We start from the raw sequence: 25,033 nt of genomic DNA, 5'->3' as shown, positions 1-25,033 counted from the left end.
AGCCAAACTGCCCCCTTTTGGTGGAATCTGGAAAGGCAGGCATCGGTTACTGTACTACACCTTGAATTCAAAGCTCTGTTAAGAGCTGAATGTCGTTTTGCACTAATGAAACCAGCTGAATATAATCGAGTTTAATTGATAAATTTCACCAGACAAACCCAACTCACATTAAGGGTGATTTACTAGACAATGTATCATGTCTGGAAAGTCTATGACAGCTAAATGCAACACCATACCGAGAGGAGATGTTGCAGTCTCAGTACCCTTCAACACAGGACTGTGTGTGTGTGTGTGTGTGTGTGTGTGTGTGTGTGTGTTTGTCACACACACCCATACCTCCACACTGCTGAGCCCTGAATTCATTTTCTCTGATTAGCTCGTTAACTAAATGCTTATCTGGATTTGACACCAGTGGACAGCTGGCTCCAGTCCAGTCTGTGGACAGAGAGAGGGAGTGTGTGTGTGTGTGGTCTTGTTTAACTACCATAGTGGGGACCAAATGTCCTCAGTATAGTGAAACATAACAAACTTGACCTTGGGGAGCCACGTTGCTAGGACACAACTCCAGGTCCCCTACTGCTGTCAGGTACCTTTTCACCATCGAGTACAGAAAGGCTCCACAACCGCTTCCGCAGTAAAGTCAACATGTAACATCAGACGGCCGCTTTGTTAGCATTGACCCATTAGGAGAGCGGGGAGGGGAGTCTGGGATAACAACCCAGAGAGCTCAACAACCTGGCAACCCCTCCGTGCTCCTGTGCTCCAGGGACACAGGCGGGATTGTTTCCTCTGTCTGACTTCCCAGGCACTTTGGGCAGAAGAATAGAAGGTTGCCAGACTTTCCCTTTCACAACCCTCCTCTGAAGCGCCGCGGGATCCTCATTCAAGGCCGGGCAGGTGGACAATGTTGTGGGCCCTCAGGGGCTGGTGCGGTGAGAGGACATGGAGGGATGGAGAAAAGGAGGAAAGGGAAAGTAGAGGAGAAGAAAGACACATTCCCCAGGTGCTGATGAGGTCATGAGGAAGCACGCCCCATCGACACACACACACACACACACTAATACTAGGAAGCACACACACGCTGTGAGAGTGAAGAGATGGGGATGACAGCCAGTCTGTCACCCGGGCAGGTTGGAGGTCAGAGGTCACATCAGTTTCCCTGGGTAGAGCGTCTGGAGCCCCCCGACGACTGTGATGACCTCGCCACACCCACCCACCAGACACTCACCCGCTCGGGGTCTGTGATGTCGATGCGGGGCGGAGCCAGGAGGGGCAGGGTCGTAGGCCGGGTCATCACGTCGTCGTCGGGGGTCCGCGACCTCTCCGACTGTCGCCACGACAACGGGGGAAGCTGCAGGTTGCCGGAGAAACGCCTGCGGCCACGACGCAGGTCGACGCCCAGCGTGCAGGAGGGGGAGGTGAAGGACTCACCCAGACCACAGTCAAGAGGATCCTTACTGTCCTGGAGAGAGGAGAGGAGGGGAGGAGAGAGGAGGGTGGAAGGTGGAGAGGAGAGAGGAGGGAGGAGGGAGGAGGGAGGAGAAAGGAGAAAGGGAAAGAGAGAGGGAGCAGAGAGGAGAGGAGAGAGGAGAGAGGAGAGAGGAGAGAGGAGGGAGGAGGCAGGAGGGAGGAGGGAGGAGGAAGGGAAAAAGAGAGGGAGGAGAGAGGAGAGGAGGGTGGAGAGGAGAGAGGAGGGAGGAGGGAGGAGAGAAGAGGGAGGAGAGGAGGAAGGGAAAGAGAGAGGAAGGAGAGAAGGAGAGAGAGTGAGGAAAGCATTTTGGATTTGTTGATTTAGGTTCCTAAAGGTCAGGTGGCTGAGCGGTTAGGGAATCTGGCTAGTAATCTGAAGGTTGCCAGTTCGATTCCCGGCCTTGAAAAATGACGTTGTGTCCTTGGGCAAGGCACTTCACCCTACTTGCCTTGGGGGAATGTCCCTGTACTTACTGTAAGTCGCTCTGGATAAAAGCGTCTGCTAAATGACTAAATGTGAATGTAAATGTTAGAAAAACAGCCACCATTAGGATAACACACATTTTTGGTTCTATTCCCTTCAGACTAGCTGGTGCCTCATATCTCTGTCCACCAGGGGCGCCACAGGTCCGTAACAGCTGAGATGGCTGCAACTGACTTTAAGGACACACAGCATATGTGGCTCAAACCACACACACATCCACCCACACACACACACACACACATCCACCCACACACACACACGCACACACACACACACACACACACGTACACCCACCCACACACAGTTACAGGGTTGTTTTTTTCACTCTGTATTGAGTAGGTTTAGAGTCTTTAAGGTTGGTTAAAGTAATTATTCTAAGTTGTGTTAAAGGAAATGCACACACGCATACACACACACACACACACACACACACAAGGCTCCTTAAAAGGGAGGCACATAAACACAGTTAAGAATCTGGCTGTCAGGGGAGTTTATTAGCTCTGCACCCCTCGTTCCCTCCCCTACCTCCACTACCCCCCCCCCCTCCACTAACCCCCCCTCCACTACCCCCCAGGTCTCTCTCCCTCCCTGCCATCTCTCCTTCCGCCTAATTTCCCCTCCTGGTTTGTCTGGCTGTGTGCTGCTTGTGTTCTGAGTGATCGCCGGGCATAAATAACCATGTTTACACTCCACTGGGTGGCCTCTTTAGACGCGCGGGGCGTCGCAGCCAGAGCATGGCTCTTCTCTTCAGACGTCTCGGACGGAGCCCAGGGTTCGCTCCCGACCGGAAGCCGTGTTCAGAAGGTGTTCTGTAGTGAGAGAAGCAGTTCTCCAAGGTGTTCTGTAGAGAGAAGCAGTTCTCCAAGGTGTTCTGTAGAGAGAAGCAGTTCTCCAAGTCGTTCTGTACAGGGAGAAGCAGTTCTCCAAGATGTTCTGTAGAGGGAGAAGCAGTTCTCCAAGATGTTCTGTAGAGAGAAGCAGTTCTCCAAGGTGTTCTGTAGAGAGAAGGAATTCTCCAAGGTGTTCTGTAGAGGGAGAAGCAGTTCTCCAAGTCGTTCTGTACAGGGAGAAGCAGTTCTCCAAGATGTTCTGTAGAGAGAAGGAGTTCTCTAAGATGTTCTGTAGCGAGAGTAGCAGTTCTCTAAGATGTTCTGTAGAGGGAAGCAGTTCTCTGAGATGTTCTGTAGCGAGAGTAGCAGTTCTCTAAGATGTTCTGTAGAGAGAAGCAGTTCTCTCTGAGATGTTATGTAGCGAGAGAAGCTGTTCTCCAAGGTGTTCTGTAGAGAGAAGCAGTTCTCCAAGTTGTTCTGTAGAGAGAAGCAGTTCTCCAAGGTGTTCTGTGTTGTGTGGAAGGAACACGACGTGAACTTCTTTGACACTGAATGTCTTTATTTTTCTCGTCCATCATCCTTGAGACACAAAGCAAACCGCCACAGCACTGTCCCTGGAAGAAGAAGAGAAGTGAGGGAGAGGAGGGAGAGGTGAGGGGGCCAGTATTTGGAGGAAGGGAAGAGGTGACCGTGAGGAGGTAGAACAGACATTCTCTAAAGGCTCAGGGACAGAGGAGAGGGTGAGGAGAGGCACAAGCAAAGAGAGAGAGAGGGAGAGACAAAGATAGAGGGAGAAAGAGCGAGAGGGAGAGCTACAGAGATAGATACAGAGAGAGAGAGAGACAGAGATACACAGAGAGAGAGCGATACAGAGATATATACAGAGAGAGAGAGGGGGAGCTACAGAGAGAGAGATACAGAGATAGATACAGAGAGAGAGAGAGAGAGAGAGAGAGAGAGAGAGAGAGAGAGAGAGATACAGAGAGAGAGAGAGAGAGAGAGATACAGAGAGAGAGAGAGAGAGAGAGAGAGAGAGAGAGAGAGAGAGAGAGAGAGAGAGAGAGAGAGAGAGAGAGAGAGAGAGAGAGATATTGTAGGAGGAGGCAAACTCACAGTATGTAGGCTGTGTTAAACAGCAAAAAGACGAATGCTCCACACACACATACCCAATCTATCATCTATGAGCAAACCTACAGGCAACTGAACCAGCACCACATTGGAAAGAGAAATATGACAGAGCTAGCTAGTTACAGCAGTCATTGTTTTTACATTCAGAGACAAAGTGTCAGTGGACCTAGGGCCGACACGCCTTACCACCAACAGGTCAAACCATCCTAACTGTCACTAACAGAAGTAATGAAGTCTGTGACCATGTATGTGGGCCAGCGATGCTTGGCTCCCCCGGCGCTGAGAGGGGATGAAGCGACCGGCTGTGAGAGCATCTCTGAGGGATAAGTCATCGTAGCACAGAGGGCCGATGATTCATCCAGGAATCAGGTCAACAGACCCTTCACGATGGACTCTGGATTTCATATTCAATAAAAAGGGGCTGGAGCTTTTCAGCTCGTCGCTGGAAGGATTTAGTGAGTCGTACGCCCCTCCACTCAACTCCCGCTCTTGTCTCAACCCCGGTTCCTCCCCTCCTCCTCCTCCTCCTCCTCCTCCCCCTCCTCCCCCCCGCCCCCTGTGACATTGCAGACTAAAACACCGCCAACACACAGCAACCCACTCATTAGTCTCTCTGACACACCCCCCCCCCCCCACACACACACACACACACACACTCTCCCCTGCTCCCTCAGCTCTACCCATGCACCTGTCTCACCAATTACCACAAACACACACACACACTCAGGGAAGGGACATTATCAGGGCTCAGGACCCTCCAGGGTCTACCCCCCCCCCCCCTGTTCTGGTGTCACACAGTACACACACAAACAACCACACCTCCTAACAAACACAATCCTGCTGGCCAGGCCTCCTTCTGTCCACCTGTTGAGAGAACCACACAATGCACATTGCTAACCCTCTAAAACTAAATGTACCAAGAGAAGAAAGACCTAGAGGTAATGACAGGCGTTGAGATGGAGAAAGCAGAAGATGGCGTGAGAGAGATACACAGTGAGGTAAACAGAGTAACCACACATCTCTCTCTCTCTCTCTCTCGCTCTCTCTCCCGCTCTCTCGCTCTCTCTCCCGCTCTCTCATCTTCAACAAGGCCAAAGGTCCACACTGACTAATGACTTCCTGCTTAAAACACACTGCTTTTTGCACTGCATTACAAAATTGTATCTTGTACATTTGTATTTTTTTTAATATTTGTATTTTTGTATTTTTATATTGTAAATGATGGCAACTTATATTTTATTTTATTGTATATTTTATTTAATTCTAATTCCACTTAGTACTGCTAGTTTCTGTACCCTTAGTATAGATAGTCCACATATTTAAATTTTAGGTTCTTATTAGTGCTGTCAGTTTAACACGTTATTAACGGCATTAACGCAAACCCATTTTAACGTTGTCAATTTTTTTATCGCGCGATTAACGTTTTGGGCCTAGCAAACGTTGTTGTTTTTTTCACATGCTGTTACAACAACTACTGACGTTAGAAAAACAACACCACACCGGATCTAGCTAGACCGGAAACAGAACAACAGGCACGCCGCACTTACTTGTTTGGGCTTGCGAGCCGGCTAAAGAGTAGTAGGCTAACGTTACGTTTTGAGTGTATGGCGAGCGCGAGACGCCGAAATGGATGCCAATAAGATTCTGAATGGAAAGTTTACTTTTAAAAAGTTGCCAAATGGTTCCATTGACAAGACCAAAGTGATCTGTCTGTTTTGTCGTTGTGAACTGAACTATCATCGCAGCACGTCCAGTCTGAAATACCACTTGATGGCCAATCACACAGCTGATGCGAATTCTCTGCCCCCTCGTCAAAGCCAGTTTTCAGTTTAAAAAAACATTTGCACCAAGCAATCCGATCCACTTTTCCATGTTGATAAGAGCATTAACATGAGAAAAAATTATTGGACAAAAAGAAATCAAGGGACATTTAGAATAGATAAAAATGTGCGATTAATTGCGATTAATCGCGAGTTAACTATGCCATTAATCGCGATTAAATATTTTAATCGTTTGACAGCACTAATTCCTATATGTTTATTGTATGCACCTTCCTGCCAAAGCAAATTCCTTGTCTGTGCAAACTTTCATGGCGAATAAATCCCATTCTGAATCTGATTCTCTCCAGCTTCCTGAGATACTTCTCCTAGTACGCCCTTTGGCTCAGCCATTGTGTTTTCCCTCCAGTAGGGTTGGAAGGTGCTTTCTGGCCTGTATCAGGTACTTACATCGTTTGGAGACACCGTCAGCACGCTCCTGCTCTTCCTCATGTTCTGTGGAGTCTTGCTCTCTCCGTTCCACGGCACCCGGATTCACACACACACCTGCAAGGATGACACACACACATACACACAATATCGTTGTGAGGAAAGTGATGGCACACAAACATTCTTCACGGGTACAAGGACCCGACATGCACACGCTCCAACACACACACACACAGTTCTTTCACACACTCAAGGACATAGTGTTGTCGCTGTGCTGTGAAATATGCATGGCAAAACAAAAGACAATATAGTGTTTTTTATTCTTGATGGCGAGGGTTTGAGCTGTGAGAAAGGCATGCTGGAACCCCTGACATGGCACTGACAAACCACAGTAGACTTCAGTCAGACATGGACAGAGAGAGAGAGAGAGAGAGAGAGAGAGAGAGAGAGAGAGAGAGAGAGAGAGAGAGAGCGAGAGCGAGAGCGAGAGACACAGACAATCTTTATGGTTTGATTATATTGATTTAATGCTTTGGTAATTGAAAGAATTTTCTCGTGCCAATAAAGAAACAATAAATTGAATAGAGAGAGAGGAGGTCAGAGAGGAAGAGAGAGAGGAATAGAGGAAGAGAGAGAGAGAGAACGAGGAGGGCAGAGAGAGAGAGATAGTAATAGAGGAAGAGAAAGAGAGAGAGAGGAGGGCAGAGAGAGAGGAGAGAGAGAGAGAGAGAGAGAGAGAGAGAGAGAGAGAGAGAGAGAGAGAGAGAGAGAGAGAGAGAGAGAGAGAGAGAGAGAGGAATAGAGAAAGAGAGAGAGAGGAATAGAGAAAGAGAGAGAGAGGAATAGAGAAAGAGAGAGAGAGATATATATATATAGAGAGAGAGGAATAGAGAGAGAGAGAGGAGAGAGAGAGAGAGAGAGAGAGGAATAGAGAGAGAGAGAGAGAGAGAGAGAGAGAGAGAGAGAGGAATAGAGAGAGAGAGAGAGAGAGAGAGAGAGAGAGAGAGTGAGAGAGAGAGAGAGAGAGAGAGAGAGAGAGAGAGAGAGAGAGAGAGAGAGAGAGAGAGAGAGAGGTGTATCTTGACTGGAGTTCCTGGCTGCAGCGTCCTCCTGTGCCCTCCTCACTCACGCAGGTCACACTAACCAGGTGCTCTGGTCATGATAGCACGGTTACAAAAACCAGGCTCTGTGCTTTGTGTAACCACCTTGTGGTAGCCAAGGTCTACATTACTGCATGCAAAAAGACCTTTGGTTGAATTAAGCAATTTGATGTGATTCCTTGATGCACTTTGGGGTGGAGGACAATGAACTGGGTGAGATAATGAAATTTCTGGCTGGCTGCACAAAGAGATGCTCACAGACAGACAGATCCTCCTGGATGTTCTGGAACACGTGCAAGACCGCTCTGTACGGTCAGGGCTCGAGCGCATGCCGGAACAGAGGAAGCTTTGACCAGAGTCAACTCTCTCTGAATCTCTCTCCCTCTCTCCCTCTCCCCCTCTCCCCCTCTCCCCCTCTCTCCCTCTCTCCCTCTCTCCCTCTCCCTCTCTCCCTCTCTCCCCCCTCTCCCCTCTCCCCGTCTCTCCTCTCTCCACCTTCAACCTGCCATCTCCATCACACTCCTCCTCCCTCCGTCACACTAAGCTGGAGGTGAGAGACATATGGCTCACAGCGACGGTGACCCTGGAAGTCTCTGCCAGCCTCACAATTCCCAAAGGCTCTTTTCCCACACCTCTCTCTCTCCTGATCGGCCTCGCTCATCTCTTTCCTTCCCCATCCCTCCATTCGGTCTCCTCCTCTCTCACACCCCCATCCTCGTTTGAGGGTGGGAGAGAGGAACCAGCCCACTGCTCTGCCTAGCGTACCACAGCTTCCACAGAACACTGTACTGAGTCATCAGGCTTAATCATTACCTTTACTCACAGAACGCCTCCGTAACTCAATCAGCCGTGCCGTTATTCCTGGGTAGAACATCGTAGCTCCTGTGTTTTGTATTTAGTTGCAACGACAGATCACGCAACTCAGATATTAACTCCAGCGTCGCGCAAATGTGCCAGTGTGTCATCAAACACTTAATCCCAGGGGCGAGTTGAAAACATGCCACTGTGAGGATTGAGGTTTATTGGAAATGTTTGTTATTCAACAGAGATCAGGAAGATTATTTCTCTCTCAGTTGAGGCGGTTTAAGAGTTCCCTCTGTCAATTAAATGTTAATGTTACTAACAAAAACAACTCAATAATCCTCTGTGTTGATTTGTACAAGTCATGGGACAGACTGTCAGAAACAGAAAAAGCGAGGTTGTATAAATATGTTTCGTAGTTAAAATAATGTTTTCCACAAGACGCCCTGAGAGCTAGACATGAAAAATGTAATGAACTGTCATCCAGCCAAAAAAAGTGCAGACGGCCATCTTGTTAGCACAAGTCTATTGGTAGGCTCTTCCCTCCCTTGTGGGTTCATATTCCTCCATAACCCTGCAGGACAGCACCCTCCCAGGCTTGTTTAGCATTCCTCGCTCTGGATAAGAGCGTCTGCTAAATGACTAAATATAATGAAACCTGCGACTAATGGCCCAAAGCCGTTTAATACCTCCTGTGTTAATCATTTAAAGCGATACAAGATAGACTCCACAGCCAATAAACAGCTACCACAAGGCTTCTAATAACCTGTTCAGAAACCAGGAGGGATTTTCAGTCTCTCTGATAGGCTGATCTACTGTAACAAGAGTAGGCTGTCCAGAAGCTTTAGACTGTGAGCAGGAGTGATGAGAGGCAGAAGAGGAGAGAGAGATGGGGGGAGGCAGAAGAGGAGAGAGATGGGGGGAGGCAGAAGAGGAGAGAGAGATGGGGGGAGGCAGAAGAGGAGAGAGAGGGAGAGAGGGAGGGAGATTTCTCCACCAGCTGGATGGAGGGCTCAGGGGCTCAGGGGGAGTTTGAGGTTAGGTAAAGGACGACCATGTTCCAAAAACAGATGCACATCGTTGATGACAGAAAAACAGAAATGACTTGCAGCCAACTCAGAACATCAAAAGCACACAGGGACACCCTCTGTCGCGCTCTCGTTAGCATAAAGTCTAGAGATGCCTCGTCTTGTAAGCACAGCATCTCACCTGCGATAAGACTATCAAAAAAAAACCTAGATAGATACTCTATGACAGTGTATGCTGGAGTCCCACCTCCACCCTGCTCCTGGAGGTAGAGTTACAGTGGCAGGTGTAATAGGTATAACTACAACATGTGATTCAGAGTGAAAACAGAACAGGAACTGGTTAGAGATGTTTAGACCTGCTTCCTTCTTTCTGGTCTGCTTCAGCTCACACGCTTCCTGGTTCAGCTCACACGCTTCCTGGTTCAGCTCGCATGCAAACTCTCACACACACACACACACACACACGTTTGACGAAACAAGGACCTGTTTAATGTATGATTTGGGATAGACAAGAGTGTTTACCTAATGATCTGTGCTGAGACATTTGTTAGAATAACGACCGGGGTGGTTAACATGCACATGACCCTCCGCTTGAAAGCTCCAGATCCACATCTAGATTTTGCACATCAAATAAATAATCGGCAGCAAGGTTCTACTGCTCGTTTCACATAAAGAGGATAATGCTCAGTGTCAGCGCATCAACATTATGAGATTATGTTGGAGTTTGGTAATGACAGCTTGAGCTCGCTGGTGCAGGTGGCGGGCCCACGGTGAACAGCGCTTAACAGACTGATAGCGGACGTCTCTGTAGGGGAGGACACCGACCTGCTTAGTCCCTGTGTGGAAAAATAATTGTCGTTACTTATGCTTAATTATCACAGCATTAGACACAGATGTGAAGACACACAGGAGCGCTAACAGACACACACACACAGCACACCTAACCCTAACAGGGGACAGGAAACTGGAATACTGCCATTTATAATGCAGGCAGAGAGCAGGGTTCTGCAGGTCTCCCATCATGTAAACCACAGGTGACACTGATCGGAGGCAGACTTGATTCAGCTCGGCAAAAACATACTTTTTTTTAGCATTTGTATCGTTACTCAGCGAAGCGTGTTCAGCCCTTCTTGGACATCACATTTAACTGTCATGGTGCAACTGGATGTATCATGATCTGCTTACCACCTAAAAACATTCAGACAAAAGGGAGGGTATAGCTCAATGGTTAGAGCATTTGACTGCAGATACGGGTTCAATTCCCCTCCCCATGCTTTGGATTAAACCATCTGCTAAATGAATGAATGATGACTTGTGTGTCACAATCACCAGGCACTTCCCCTCAGAACAGTTTGGTTTCTGACAGGGTCAGCACCCGGATAACCATGAGCGAGCGACATCGTGTTCCTGTCACACGCTCTTCCTTCTCACTCAACAACAAGCTTATGCTTCTTTAAAGGTTTGTTGTTCGATGCACACACAGACACACACAGCACACAGTCAATGTGCTTGGTCATGTTAGAAAGACGGAGAGAAATCATTTAAATTTGTTTTCATTTAGACCAACGTTCGTGTTGCAGCACATACAGAAATAAAAATATATAAACGTGTCTGAAACAGTATGTGAGAGAGCAGAGATAGGCTCTCAACATGGGACTATATGATGGTGTATTGAAGCACAGGTCAACATTGCTCTTATGCAATGGAGAACATGTTGGATCATATCTAAATGTAATTTTTTTTTTTCGTTCAATCTGTTTGAGAGTTCAGCTTTCCAAAGGATCAAGAATCTAACTTTTACATTCTATTTGAAGATCATGCTAAGCCAAGGGAGTCCCAGCGATGGACTGTGGTTCAGAGGAGCTACAGTGCAAGTTGAAGACCGTACAATTCATCAATGATGCCTGCTGTGGCAAACAATGAAATGTTAAGAGCATTATTAATCTCAGACAGAGCAAAAACTAATGTGTACGTTTAAAAGCTCCAACAGAATCTCCAAAGGATCCCCTTCTTCAGTCACTGCCCGAAACATCCACACGCACACACAGAACCTATACACACACACACACAGAACCTCTATATACACACACACAGAACCTATACACACACACACACACAGAACCTATACACACACACGCACGCATAACCTATACACAGACACACACACACACACACACACACAGAACCTCTATATACACACACACACACAGAACACACACCTCTATACACACATAGTAGGACAGATCTCTCAGCCAGGGAAATTGATCAGTTTAATGAAGAGTAGTTGGGGTGTACTTCTTACTTGGTTAAGTGACTACAGATTTACAGTATTAGCTACAAGGATATCTACGAGGTGAAAAAGCATCGTTCTGTGGGGCAACAGTGTGCTTGTCTCAATAATGAATACCATTCTGATCGATTGGGCGGACAAGGACCAGACTTTGCGTTGACTATTCAAACAAGGAAGGCGCCGTTGCTGAAGTCCAGTCCTGCAAGAGATCTGCTCTGAATCGTCAAGCAGAACATACAAAAATCTCCGGTGGAAACAAGTCGAATGTTTCACTGTTTTTCCCCTTTGTAGTTGCTTTGCTGCTCATGCACAACATTGTTCAATAAGAACAGGGTGGTATTGGATTCTACCCATATAAGTGCGACAAATATGAGAAAATTGAGAAAACACAGGGGCGTTTTGTCAAAAAGTGACGTCCAGCTTATTAAAAGCAGGTTATATAGGCTGTGTGTGTGAGTGTGAGTTGGTGCCAAGCGCGTGTGCATATTTTGTACACACATGCATACACCCGGTTCACTGAATTACAGAAATGACTCATCCATCTTAATCACACACGCACCTACCCACCATCACAGGGAGCTAATGTGTTGCTTTAGCCGGGGTCCTTTCCTCTAATGAGAGACGACCTGCAGGGCTGACCAGGGCAAGTGTAGGGAACACATTTCCAGCACGTCTGTTCCAACCGAACCCCACAGCCACCACCACGGGCCCCTTTCTGGACGGCGCAAGGTCTGAGAGGCTGATATTAACTGGCTTTGGCAGACGAGCTTCTCTGGCCTTCCATCTGGTTGTTTTGACTATAATTTGTCGTTTCTTTCTGCACCCTCTCGCTCGAGGCTGCGTGGAGTCGTTAATAACGAGAGCCGGGGCGGCCCTCCCTCTCGTCACGCTTTTCTGTTTTACATTCCGCAGGGGAGGGGAGGGGACAGGAAACTGGAATACTGCCATTTATAATGCAGGCAGAGAGCAGGGTTCTGCAGGTCTCCCATCATGTAAACCACAGGTGACACTGATCGGAGGCAGACTTGATTCAGCTCGGCAAAAACATACTTTTTTTTAGCATTTGTATCGTTACTCAGCAAAGCGTGTTCAGCCCTTCTTGGACATCACATTTAACTGTCATGGTGCAACTGGATGTATCATGATCTGCTTACCACCTAAAAACATTCAGACAAAAGGGAGGGTATAGCTCAATGGTTAGAGCATTTGACTGCAGATACGGGTTCAATTCCCCTCCCCATGCTTTGGATTAAACCATCTGCTAAATGAATGAATGATGACTTGTGTGTCACAATCACCAGGCACTTCCCCTCAGAACAGTTTGGTTTCTGACAGGGTCAGCACCCGGATAACCATGAGCGAGCGACATTGTGTTCCTGTCACACGCTCTTCCTTCTCACTCAACAACAAGCTTATGCTTCTTTAAAGGTTTGTTGTTCGATGCACACACAGACACACACAGCACACAGTCAATGTGCTTGTACATGTTAGAAAGACGGAGAGAAATCATTTAAATTTGGCAATTCCACTGCCGTCTTTTCATTTAGACCAACGTTCGTGTTGCAGCACATACAGAAATAAAAATATATAAACGTGTCTGAAACAGTATGTGAGAGAGCAGAGATAGGCTCTCAACATGGGACTATATGATGGTGTATTGAAGCACAGGTCAACATTGCTCTTATGCAATGGAGAACATGTTGGATCATATCTAAATGTAATTTTTTTTTTTCGTTCAATCTGTTTGAGAGTTCAGCTTTCCAAAGGATCAAGAATCTAACTTTTACATTCTATTTGAAGATCATGCTAAGCCAAGGGAGTCCCAGCGATGGACTGTGGTTCAGAGGAGCTACAGTGCAAGTTGAAGACCGTACAATTCATCAATGATGCCTGCTGTGGCAAACAATGAAATGTTAAGAGCATTATTAATCTCAGACAGAGCAAAAACTAATGTGTACGTTTAAAAGCTCCAACAGAATCTCCAAAGGATCCCCTTCTTCAGTCACTGCCCGAAACATCCACACGCACACACAGAACCTATACACACACACACACACACAGAACCTCTATATACACACACACAGAACCTATACACACACACACACAGAACCTATACACACACACACGCATAACCTATACACAGACACACACACACACACAGAACCTCTATATACACACACACACACACAGAACACACACCTCTATACACACGTAGTAGGACAGATCTCTCAGCCAGGGAAATTGATCAGTTTAATGAAGAGTAGTTGGGGTGTACTTCTTACTTGGTTAAGTGACTACAGATTTACAGTATTAGCTACAAGGATATCTACGAGGTGAAAAAGCATCGTTCTGTGGGGCAACAGTGTGCTTGTCTCAATAATGAATACCATTCTGATCGATTGGGCGGACAAGGACCAGACTTTGCGTTGACTATTCAAACAAGGAAGGCGCCGTTGCTGAAGTCCAGTCCTGCAAGAGATCTGCTCTGAATCGTCAAGCAGAACATACAAAAATCTCCGGTGGAAACAAGTCGAATGTTTCACTGTTTTTCCCCTTTGTAGTTGCTTTGCTGCTCATGCACAACATTGTTCAATAAGAACAGGGTGGTATTGGATTCTACCACAATGATTTCACTCAACACATCCCCTCTCTGGGTCCTCCTAGTTGGATATGGTTGCTCTGCAGGGACCACATATAACAGATTTATGTTTAAATGACAAATGATAACTCAGAAAAGGCCATTTTAATTTTTCCCCCCAGGACAAATGAAAGAAAATCTTTTTTTCAATTACTCCTTTCATGCTTTGATCCTGTCCTCTCCCTCAGTAAGCTCCTGTAAACCACACAGATGTTTCAGAGCAGAGGTGATCTGCTAACACATGGAGGGCACGTTTATATAACCATGTGTGTTTACCAACAATTTATTTATAATTTTTTTTACAGGGGGAGTGGAGATTCTCTTCCAAGGAAAATCTGTTTACATCAGGGTCATGCCCACCAAACACAGGAAATGACTAGTATTTCATGGAAGGGTGAATCCACCCTGATTGGATTTTGATGGGACGAATATGGATGCATTTCCTGTGGAATGGAGATTGAGACAGACTAAGGCCTGATGTCTAACCCCTCCCCCCCCCCCCACACACACACACGTCACAGGGCCAAACAAATTGCCCTACTTCCCCTTCTCCTCGAGACATTTCTTTCTCGAGTGTGTGGGTGGGGTGGGTGAGGGTTAGGGTGGGTTAAGGGTTAGAGACAAGAGTTAAGTGAAGAGGACGTCACAGCTGGGATATCCCATCAGGCTGACCACATGCGTATTCTGCTCTAACCCTAAACAGGCCTGGGAGGACACTTGTTTTCAAAAGGCCTAGGCTTGCCTGCTCGCAAGGAAGCACCCCAAGACTCCTAAAAACATCAGTGGTGAGGTTCCCATTCTCTCTCTCATCCTTTTTCTGTTTTCTGATTTAGCTCGTTGAGAAACAAGTGGATTGGATCCAGAAAGCGTGAGGGGGTAACAGGGTGAACACCACAGCTTGACTGGATGATAACACACCACTCTATAATCACCTCCCCTAAAAACCAACAAAAACTAATAGGAAAGTGAAAATTACTCGCTCGAGACCCTGAGAAACAAGTTAGGATCAGGGGGAGAGAGAAGAAAGAAAGAAAAAGCTGTTTTCCATTACGCCGGAGAGATGGAATCAGAATTGGCTCTTTAAATGGTTCCCTGTGGTCGCATGAGCATGTTCCTCACTATCCCAACCGTGTTAAATTGGATTCTTGCTGCTTTGCATTCGGAAAAACGCAGACAGGCTGATTGACAACTGAACACACACAGACACTCAAGCCTACACGTTCTCACACACAAACACGCAGACAATTATGGCAACGCACACACGGAAACACACTTGACATGTCCAGTTTCATCCATGAGTTAATCAATTCACGGCTGAGGCCCAAGTTGGCAGCTGTGATCAATAGCATTGACTGTCTGCCCATTACATAATGAGGCTGGTGACATCAGGGTGTTATTGATTGGTCCTACAAGGGAGATTCCTCTTCTCTCCAGCCAATCACAAGATCGACCCGGCATCCCAAATAGCCAATCACGTTAAACACATCCGCCAATCCGCAACAGCCAAAACCCCCGCAGTCACTTCAGTCAGACATTCATATGATTGGCTGGATATGTTCTGGCAGCGGTCAGTGAGTTTCTCTCCTCCAGGGAGATCTACAGAGACAGAAGCAAAGAAACAGCCTGTGTCTGATTACAGGCGGTGAGAGCTCTTTCTGGACTTGACTTAACTTTGACCTAACACACACACACACACACACACACTCAATAACACACACACACACAGTGAATATTATTTTTTCTTCCGTCTTCCTGTTTCAAGCTTAATTTCCGTTTGTGATCCACTCACAGGCTAACGTGAATAGTGGAGCCAGATGACCCAGGGGGAGCAAGGGGGGGCTGTGAGAGGAGGAGGGGCAGGGAGGCAGAATGAGGGGGCAGGGAGGCAGAACGAGGGGGCAGGGAGGCAGAACGAGGGGGCAGGGAGGCAGAACACTGGCGAGAACTGCTAGAAGATGCAACTCAGGGGATGAGAACCAAAATGGCGAGGCTTTATAAAAAATGAACATTATTCCCCTGACTTTACATTTACATTTAGCAGACGCTCTTATCCAGAGCGACTTACAGTAAGTACAGGGACATTCCCCAAGGCAAGTAGGGTGAAGTGCCTTGCCCAAGGACACAATGTCATTTTACACGGCCTGGAATCGAACCAGCGACCTTCTGATTACTAGCCCGATTCTCTAACCGCTCAGCCACCTGACTCCCTTTCCCCTTTCCCTATGGTTGAAAGCAAACCGTTACATTATATGACTGGTGATGATGGGAATGTTCCAGACACACTCCTCCAGGAACAGAGAAATAAACAGACTGGGTGACAGTGTCTGGCTGGGTTTGATGGCTCGCAGAGGAGCACTTTCAAACATCCTCACTGAAACTAACTCACTAAATTATGTAGATGACAGTGTTGTGTGCAAAAGTGTCTGTCAATGTTTGTGTGTTCGCATATGCATGTAAGATGTGTGTGTGAGCACATTCATACAGTTTGTTCTGTAGTAAGGACCCCTTAGCTTACTAACACATTGCACACAATTCTTTGTTGCGACAAGTAGCTCTATAGCTGCTCTGAAGGTCAGTCGGTCCACAAACATTTTCCCGGTGCTACGTGGTTGCTATGAGGGGCCGTTTAGGAAACAATTCAGACTGTCCTTACACAAACACATATGAAACACGTGCACATTCACATATGCAACGTTCACACATTCATACTACTGAAAACTAGTGCCAGTTCAGTAGTTTAGCAATTTTACAGAAAAAGGATCAAAATAGCTTGAAAAATGTTCAATTCTGGGTAACTAAACACACAGATCTAGAAAAAAATCAAGAAAGTTCTGGAATTTTGATCGAGTGGTTGTGCACAGGTTGCAAACTTACCCCTTGTTTTTATTTGGGCAACTCAAGCTAGGTGGCTAGCTAACAACGATACATTTGAAACTGTAAAATCTTTTATCTTTCAAACCGTCTCTTTTTTAAAAGCTGTGTGTTTTCCGTTCAACCTTCCCGGGCACAGTTAGGCAGAAGACTGTACCTGGCATTGCCATCAAGTTCGCCATTTAATCTCCTAGAAATACAACTACCTTTCATCCATACATTTTCTGAAGCAGCATTACAATTGCGAGAGGTCTTTACGCAAAGACAAGTCAGTCCGATTGGCAGAAAGCTCTATTCATCAGTCTCTCCACACGAGTACCTTCCGATCATTATCCTATCATCTCATCAGCCAAGACCTCTTTTAGCTTCCATCAAGCCACTTACCCCCCATCCTTGCTTTAGTAATGCCTATGGATCAAGCTATCCAGGGAGGCAGGTCTAGTGTGTACAGGCTTCTCATCAGTCTTTTCCCCTGATTACTGTCTATCACAAACAATATCACCTTCTTCAATACACGCTATAGATAATAAACCAAATGTAAATCCCTCCTGCTGTGTTTTGTGTTGCTGTATTGAACACAAGCCTGGGGTACCAGGTGTTGGTTGGGTGTTTATTTTCTGTCTCTGAGATGTACCAGACCGAGGCTATTTCATCCCAGCCAGAGCACCCGGAGAGATTAATGAGGATGCCAGACGACTGTAGGTCTAACTGATGACTTGCGCGCGCTCTCTCTCTCTCACACACACACACACAACACACATCCATCCATCCATTCTCTTTCAGTAAAATCTCCAAAGACCAAAGAAACTGAGGGATATTCAGATCATGCCACATACACATAAAAACCCTGACATCTTTGAAGACACAGCAAACTCTCTCTCTCTCTCTCTCTCTCTCTCTCTCTCTCTCTCACTCTCTCTCATCTCTTCTCTCTCTCTCTCTCTCTCTCTCTCTCTCACTCTCTCTCTCTCTCTCTCTCTCTCTCTCTCTCTCTCTCTCTCTCTCTCTCTCTCTCTTCTCTCTCTCTCTCTCTCTCTCTCTCTCTCTCTCTCTCTCTCTCTCTCTCTCTCCTCTCTCTCTTCTCTCTCTCTCTCTCTCTCCTCTCCTCTCTCTCTCTCTCTCTCTCTCTTCTCTCTCTCTCTCTCTCTCTCTCTCTCTCTCTCTCTCTCCTCTCTCTTTCTGTCCAAACACACAGAATAGATCTCTAGTGGAGAGTGATGTACAGTAAATCAGGTGATCATTCAGCCGGTGGCCTTGGCAAGACAGAACCCACACCTCAGAACTGATTGATGGTCCCCCTAGCTCTGCTGCTGCTGCCAGGACTACCTGCTGAACACACACACACCTACTGAACACACACACACACCTACTGAACACACACACCTACTGAACAGACACACACCTGCTGAACACACACACACCCTACTGAACACCACACACACCTACTGAACACACACACACCTACTGAACATGTGACACTGCTCACAGCCACCAGCAATCTTTAACCAGGTGTCTCCACACACACACACACACACACACACACACACGGATGGATAAAGAGATGGAGGAAGGGATGTGAGGAGGAAGGGGTGGGTGGGGAGAGAGATATGGAGAGAGATATGGAGAGAGGGAGAAAGAGCGAGAGGGAGAGCTACAGAGAGAGAGGGGAGAGAGAGAGAGACAGACAGACAGAGAGATATGGAGGGATAACGAGAGAGAGAGAGAGAGAGAGAGAGAGAGAGAGAGAGGAGAGAGAGAGAGAGAGACAGACAGACAGACAGAGATATATGGAGGGATAACGAGAGAGAGAGAGAGAGAGAGAGAGAGAGAGAGAGAGAGAGAGAGAGAGAGAGGTTATGAGCTGGAATGGGGGAGGGAGGGTAGATAGAGTAGGGGCCAAATGATCAACAGACGAAACAAGATGTATTTGTTTAAGTGTGTTTCTTAAGCCATTCAGTTACTATAATTCACTAAGCCGAGTCCTCAACTACCTGTGTTCTGATGCACACGTCTCGCACCCTCCTACTGTCAATCCATTACAGCGGCTAGTGGAGAAATGTCAAAACCAACAGTCTAGTGTCTGACTGTAGTAGTGGCCCCTAAACAAAGATAGAGGGTGTGGGGCGGGGGGGGCGTTAATAATGTTTGTTGAACCTTTAGACATACACGGCCTTTAATTCTGGCAGCCAGCGCAACAGGAGCGCAGTGACGGCTGTTACATCGAGCCTCGAGGTGTAGCGGAGTCAGGTGTAGCCTGGCAGAGAGCCATCAGACGGTGAAACGAGACAGAGTTTGGGCCAAACTGATAAGCTGAAAGCCCCGCTTTCTGAAAGGTTGTGTTAAGTAATTTGAAGTCCATTGTCAACATTGGTTTAGTACGCAGAGACTAGTCTATAGGCTATTGACGAGGAAGCGAATTAATCTAATTTGTAGACCGAGATTTTAAATCGCAGAGTTCGCATAAACACACCACTACCTCGCCTAATAGATGGGAAGTTAAAATGTAGGCGACCGTGTGAACTGTCAGTTTCCAGGAGAAGCCCATCGCAGAACGCATGTTTAAGTTAACAAAGGAAGCGGGTCTCCATAGGCTAACTCCCTTCTTAGATGAATATGGAAGACCAGCAAACTGGAATTCCGATCATGTTAACCATTTCAACGGCAATAAAAGGAAAACTGAGAGATAATTAGTGTCGCCTAAATGATAAACTATCTAAGCGCGCTTTTACCTTGTGTAAAAATGATCCACTGTTTCGCGTGAGGTGACAAAGAGATCTTTCCGAAGCCTGTGTAATGTGGACAATACCAGAACGTCTAAAACGTGTTTCCACGTTTTTAACGAGCTCCGGTCGCGGACATCCGTCGGTTCCGTTATTCCAAAGCAGTCTGGAGTCCACCTCGTACAGTTATAGTCCAGCGAAAAGCTTGTTCGGGAGACATCCAGCTATAACCCGAGTCTTCTTCACATCTCTCGGTGTGCTGTTCCACTCTGTCAATACACGATTACAAAGTCGTTAGTTTCGATTAGGTGAATTAAATATATCAGTTCTGCTTCACATTCACGACCAGTCTCATACGAATGGAGAAAAAAGACATAGTTCTCGATGTTGTTGGTTATCTCTTCCGAGCGCAGGAGCAGAACAGACACTGTCTGTCACGGCCAGCAGAAACACAAGGAGTTGTAGCAGTGCACGCGCTGCTTGAGCCCAGCTCGTGAGTGGCGACGCGAGCTTGAGCCTGATACACAGAGACTGTTAAGAATACTGGCTACCAGGCTACCAACGGCCAAAAAGTTCCACCCAGTTGTGTGACTAGTTCGTTCTCTGGTAGAGTAATTATTTAAAGAATAGTCGGTTAGTCTACAGTCGGCAGTCTGTATCCAGTGCAATGCAGCTTGCCTTGCATGTTGCGTTAACATATCTCACATTCTCTTTGACAACAAGAGACTACGTCCCATAAGAGAGTTGATAGGTTATACAAGCGGTTCCTGTAAATAGCCCAGTGGCCGCTGGGCGTGAATTCAAACTAAATTGGTCCTAGCCATCCTTTCCGCAGAAATATTTAATGTGCTGTATTATACATAAATATTCTACTACTGTAAACAATGTTGCCATGGAGAAAAATCTACTTAAGTTCAGTAAAGAAGTATTTGTACTAACCATCTCTGTTGTGTGTGTGGACGTGTGTTCCAACATGCTTGCGTGCGTGTGAGTTTGTGGAAGAAGGTGTCTATAGACGATGTGACTAGGTAGGCTACTGGATTTATACGTGTATTAGTCAAGCAGCTAAAAAAGAAAATTACACCAGACAACAATAAACAAACAAGCCAGACACAGCGGCGTGTTGCGAAGTCTCCCAGGAGCATGAAGGCCAATTTAATAACGAAGTCAGTAAAACCGTTCAGATCAGGGTAAAACTACAGGATGGCATTCGACGCGGTCGTGAATGTGCTTTCTTGATTGTCCTGTAAGCTCTCATTCTGGCCTAGAGAACACCCTGAACGAGAGTAGGAACAGAGGCAGGTCCTAGTGAGTCTTGGCCCAGGTGTCTCCATTTGGACCACAGCCCCAAACACGTCTTGACACAGACACTTTTCTTTACCCCAGCCATAGAGAACCCAACAGAGAATTGGTGACCTCCCTGGGTAAACAGAGACAAGCATATACATGACCGTCCATCATCAGTCAGTCGACACAGTCCTATGCGATCAATGAAACAGTAGGCCCTACACTGAATTTAACAGTGAATACTTTGATTCAATGCTGATTGGAATTAACATAATGATATGCTAAATGCATAAATGTAAATGAAAAATCCTTCAATTTGTAGGGAATGTGAATCCATGTCACTGGACGTGTTACATGGGATTACTCGTTGTGCCTTCTCCCCGCATTGAGTGTGATGATAATCTCTAACCTTTCGATGGAAGCTTGCGCTGTGAGCTGATTGCGTTTTCCAGGCTTGGAGCAGAACAGTTCAAACTGACCTAGTAGTACATTTACATTTAGTCATTTAGCAGACACTCTTATCCAGAGCGACTTACTGTAAGTACAGGGACATTCCCCCCGAAGCAAGTAGGGTGAAGTGCCTTGCCCAAGGACACAACGTCATTTTGTACGGCCGGGAATCAAACCCGCAACCTTCTGATTAATATCTCGATTCCATAACCGCTCAGCCAGAGTGGTGTTTATATTAAGCCCGTGTTCGGTTCTAACCCTGTCTGCTCTCATCCTCAACCAAAAACAACAACATCCATGTTTTTTTTCCTTCTCCGTAGATCATTGAATAAATAAACAAACAAATAAATCAGTGAGTGACTCATCATTGTTTAGAACATAACGTCTCTTTCTCCCATCTTGGAAATTACGTGGGCCTTTAGGGCTGTTTGCACAGGGCAGTGGAACTCCAAAGGAGGCTTCCTGTAGTCACCTGATGACACCCCTTCCTGTCACTCACTTGGGCGCAGAATGGAAGGATACTAGCAGGAGACAGGGTGAGGTTACAATTGGTCAGGGCTGTTTGCTTGTGAAAGTATGATTACACCATTAAGGCAAGAACGACTGCATGATGATACACCGCTCTCTCTCTCTCTCCTCTCTCTCTTCCTGCCTCTCTCTCTCACGCACTTTCAATCTCTCCCAATGGCTTGCAGTCACATCTCCCTGGTCCAGGTATTTATCTGTGACAGCATTGTACTAATGCAATCAACACCTCTTTTAGATGACTGTAAACAATTCATATCTCTAGCATCAGGCAAATACTGGATGCTTTGGTGATGGAGTCATTTCAGACTACTTAAATATCTGAACTGATAAGAACCAAAATAGGTTCACACAAGTCCCTGTAGAACGTGAAAGTAACTCAGGGAAGGAACCTTGTATAAACAGCTGCTGTAAGCCGGTTCTGGCTGGGTTGAAAATACCTTGTTTTTTCAAAGAGCGTCAATATAAAATAAGGCCGCTCACGAATCTACAGTGAAGTAATTTGAATGTGTTTTGTTGAGATGTTAGTCTGGAGGTGTGTGTTTTGTGTGTGTGTGTGTGTGTGTAAGGATAAGTAGGGGGGCGCGGAGACATGCTGTGTGTGTGTGTGTGGGGGGGGGGGGCGTAGGCCCCCATGGCTGTATTGAGAAAACAGGGATTTACTGTTTAATGCTTAAGTAATGCATGAGTGATTAACAAACAGAGCCATCTGGTAGTCTATGAGGGGCTGCTTTAAGTGTGCACACACACACACACATGCCCATCAACATCTCAAAGCAAATACAGCTATATTCTCTTTCTCTCTCCCTCTCTCCCTCTCTCCCTCCCTCTCTCTCTCTCTCTCTCCCTCTCTCTGTCTCTCTCTGTCTCTCTCCCTCTCTCACACACATGCTTTGCTTGCGTTTTAATTGGCTACCGTGGTGCCCACAAGCTACTATATTACACATCCAGACACCATAACGGCTGCTATAGGTCTTTACCATATCTGTCTCTCTGAGAAGCCTATGTGTGCTCTGATAGTTTTGAGAACCTTAACAGAACTCCTGCTTCTCCTCCTGAGTGCTTTCCCCTTGCCGGGCTGAAACCACCATAGCATGCTAATGAGTTAACGGTTAGTTTTCTTGAGATTTTCATACATTCCCAATGCTGCCTCCAGCTCGTTGGTAAACAAGCTAGCCATCCGTTTTATAGGTCAAGGTAAGGCAGGTAAGGGCAAGCGTTCATCCTACCTGCCAAACTTTCAGCTCGTGTTTATGCCGTTGCTAAGCAATGCTATTTCTTGAATGTGCACTGCAACCCCCCCTCCCCCCCAACACCCCCTCTCCCACTCACCCAACCCTCCCCAACTCACACAACCCAACAGCTAATGCCAGTGCCGACTCCTCAGACCTTGAAACTCTGAATGAGGGAGAGAGGGGAGACATGACTCATGTAATGAGCGTCCACCAGCCTGGCAGCTCAGGTTCAGAGGAACACTGTCAAGCTGGAGTCATCAGGTGCTTCTCTATTTCTGTGACGTCCTGTTTTCACGTTACGCTCTCCGTATGCTAATGTCTGTCTTGAAGTGTCCTTGCACTCCCACACACTCAAACACTCTCACTCACATTCCCACACACACAAACTCCCCCCCTCCCCCGCCCCTCACACATCACACAGAGCTGATGTAACTCATCTTGTGTTAATCGAGGCACGTTGAGAGGTTCTACCTACACGATCCCAGCTTGACAAGCAGCCTGGCCAGACATGACTCATCCAGCACGCGTCGGCTCTGCAGGATCAGAATGCCGGCAGGCTACAGCACAAGGTGGAGCTTTGATACGGCGACATATCAAAGTGCCTTTGCAAGCCATGTCTGCGAGACATCTTCTTACCTTCCCAGCCGGACAACTGCTCTCTCCATTCTACAGCCAATGCAATGGATGGATGGATTGTTTTGTTAGTCCCTGACTGTCTTTGTTTGAATGGTTAGTGAGATCAACCTGCGTATGTCATGTTGACTTATTATAGTTCTGGCACAAGGCTGCCTAGAACCACCACAACAAACAGCATTCCCTTACGTTTGCACACACACACACACATCATACATGCACACACCAACACATGATGTATTATACAATTCCTCCTCCACACAGAAATAGGCAAAGTCTGAAAATAGTGCTGTCAGTGAAGACATGCACCCCATTCCACAACAACACACAGACACTCTCTATCTCTCCATCTCTCTTTCTATCTCTCCATCTCTCTCTTCTTCTTTCTCTTGTGCAGTGGGAACACCGTATGGTGTGTCTCTCTCACGCCATCTCTTCACAGGGCCCAAAATGCTTCGTGTTGCCATCTCAACCAAAACCTCTCAGAGACTCCGGAAGGTTCTGTGATCTCGTGAAGAACGGCCAAGATGTCCTCTCATGCTCTCTTTGTCTTTTATACGTCTGATCAACTGGAGTTTTAAAGGAATGTATATAAAAGAAATTGTTTGACAAACTTTTTAATAATTCTCATAAGCAGCAGAGTGTTGAGTCACATCTAGAAGTGTCAGATCTTTATCTGTTGTTATCTTATGGACTCATCAGATTTTATTAAAAACGTCTATTTCTGTAGCTCAGTCCGCTAAGATTCCTCAGTGGTTTTGAGACTTCACGCCTTCCATCCCCATCTTACTCTCCCTCACCCTTCCTCCATCGCTCTCTCCCTCACCCTCCCTCCATCGTTCTCTCCCTCACCCTCCCCCCATCCCCATCTTACTCTCTCTCACTCTCCCTCCAGCGCGCTCTCTCTTTCCCTCTCACTCTCTAAGGCTGGATGAAGGAGTCTGTACAACATAACATAGCTGCGCTGAAACGAATTGAGATTCCACAACTGAGCGTCCCAACAGTTAGGTTGAATTTCCTCATGCAGGCAGACAGTACGAGGGGTGTAAACAACAACATTGCCCGTAGTGTGTGTGCCCAACTCAACAAATATGTCTCACCAGCTGGCTGCTCACTAATGAAATACTCAACTGGGGAGGAACCCAATTATAAACTAACTTGGTTCAATGGAGGATAACATATTGACGTGATTACTTATACCAGTATCAGTTGGAAAAAGGAATCACGACAGAATCTTCAATGTGAAGTTGGCGGAATGTGGTTTTTGAAATGGATCTTCTTTGGATTCAATATAGATGAATGCTTGTGCCATGATATTGCGCTTGTGTGGATTAAA

The 25,033-nt window shown here is 46.6% G+C and overlaps 1 protein-coding gene across 1 annotated transcript; it reads right to left on the bottom strand.

Moving 5' to 3' along the window:
- Positions 1-879: 879 nt before the first annotated feature.
- LOC134012673 (cAMP-specific 3',5'-cyclic phosphodiesterase 4B-like) lies at positions 880-20,155 on the bottom strand. Its single transcript, XM_062452211.1, has 4 exons — positions 19,577-20,155; positions 6,141-6,236; positions 1,229-1,462; positions 880-924 (listed from the first exon to the last, which is right to left on the bottom strand). The coding sequence occupies exons 2-4, from the start codon at positions 6,180-6,182 to the stop codon at positions 880-882; spliced, it is 321 nt and encodes a 106-aa protein (XP_062308195.1). The 5' UTR covers positions 6,183-6,236; positions 19,577-20,155.
- Positions 20,156-25,033: the final 4,878 nt, after the last annotated feature.

This window comes from Osmerus eperlanus, chromosome 26, assembly GCF_963692335.1.
Source record: "Osmerus eperlanus chromosome 26, fOsmEpe2.1, whole genome shotgun sequence".
In the NCBI taxonomy this organism is placed as follows: domain Eukaryota; kingdom Metazoa; phylum Chordata; class Actinopteri; order Osmeriformes; family Osmeridae; genus Osmerus; species Osmerus eperlanus.
This window is presented reverse-complemented; position numbering and strand designations above follow the sequence as displayed.

Bases quoted from the DNA above. Each gene is read 5' to 3' on its own strand.
- LOC134012673 (XM_062452211.1), bottom strand. From the start codon at position 6,182: ATGAGGAAGAGCAGGAGCGTGCTGACGGTGTCTCCAAACGAT. The intron at 1,463-6,140 runs GTAAGTACCTGA...TCCTCTCTCCAG, and splicing joins TGACGGTGTCTCCAAACGAT to GACAGTAAGGATCCTCTTGA. The intron at 925-1,228 runs GTGAGTGTCTGG...TCACCGCACCAG, and splicing joins ACATCACAGACCCCGAGCGG to CCCCTGAGGGCCCACAACAT.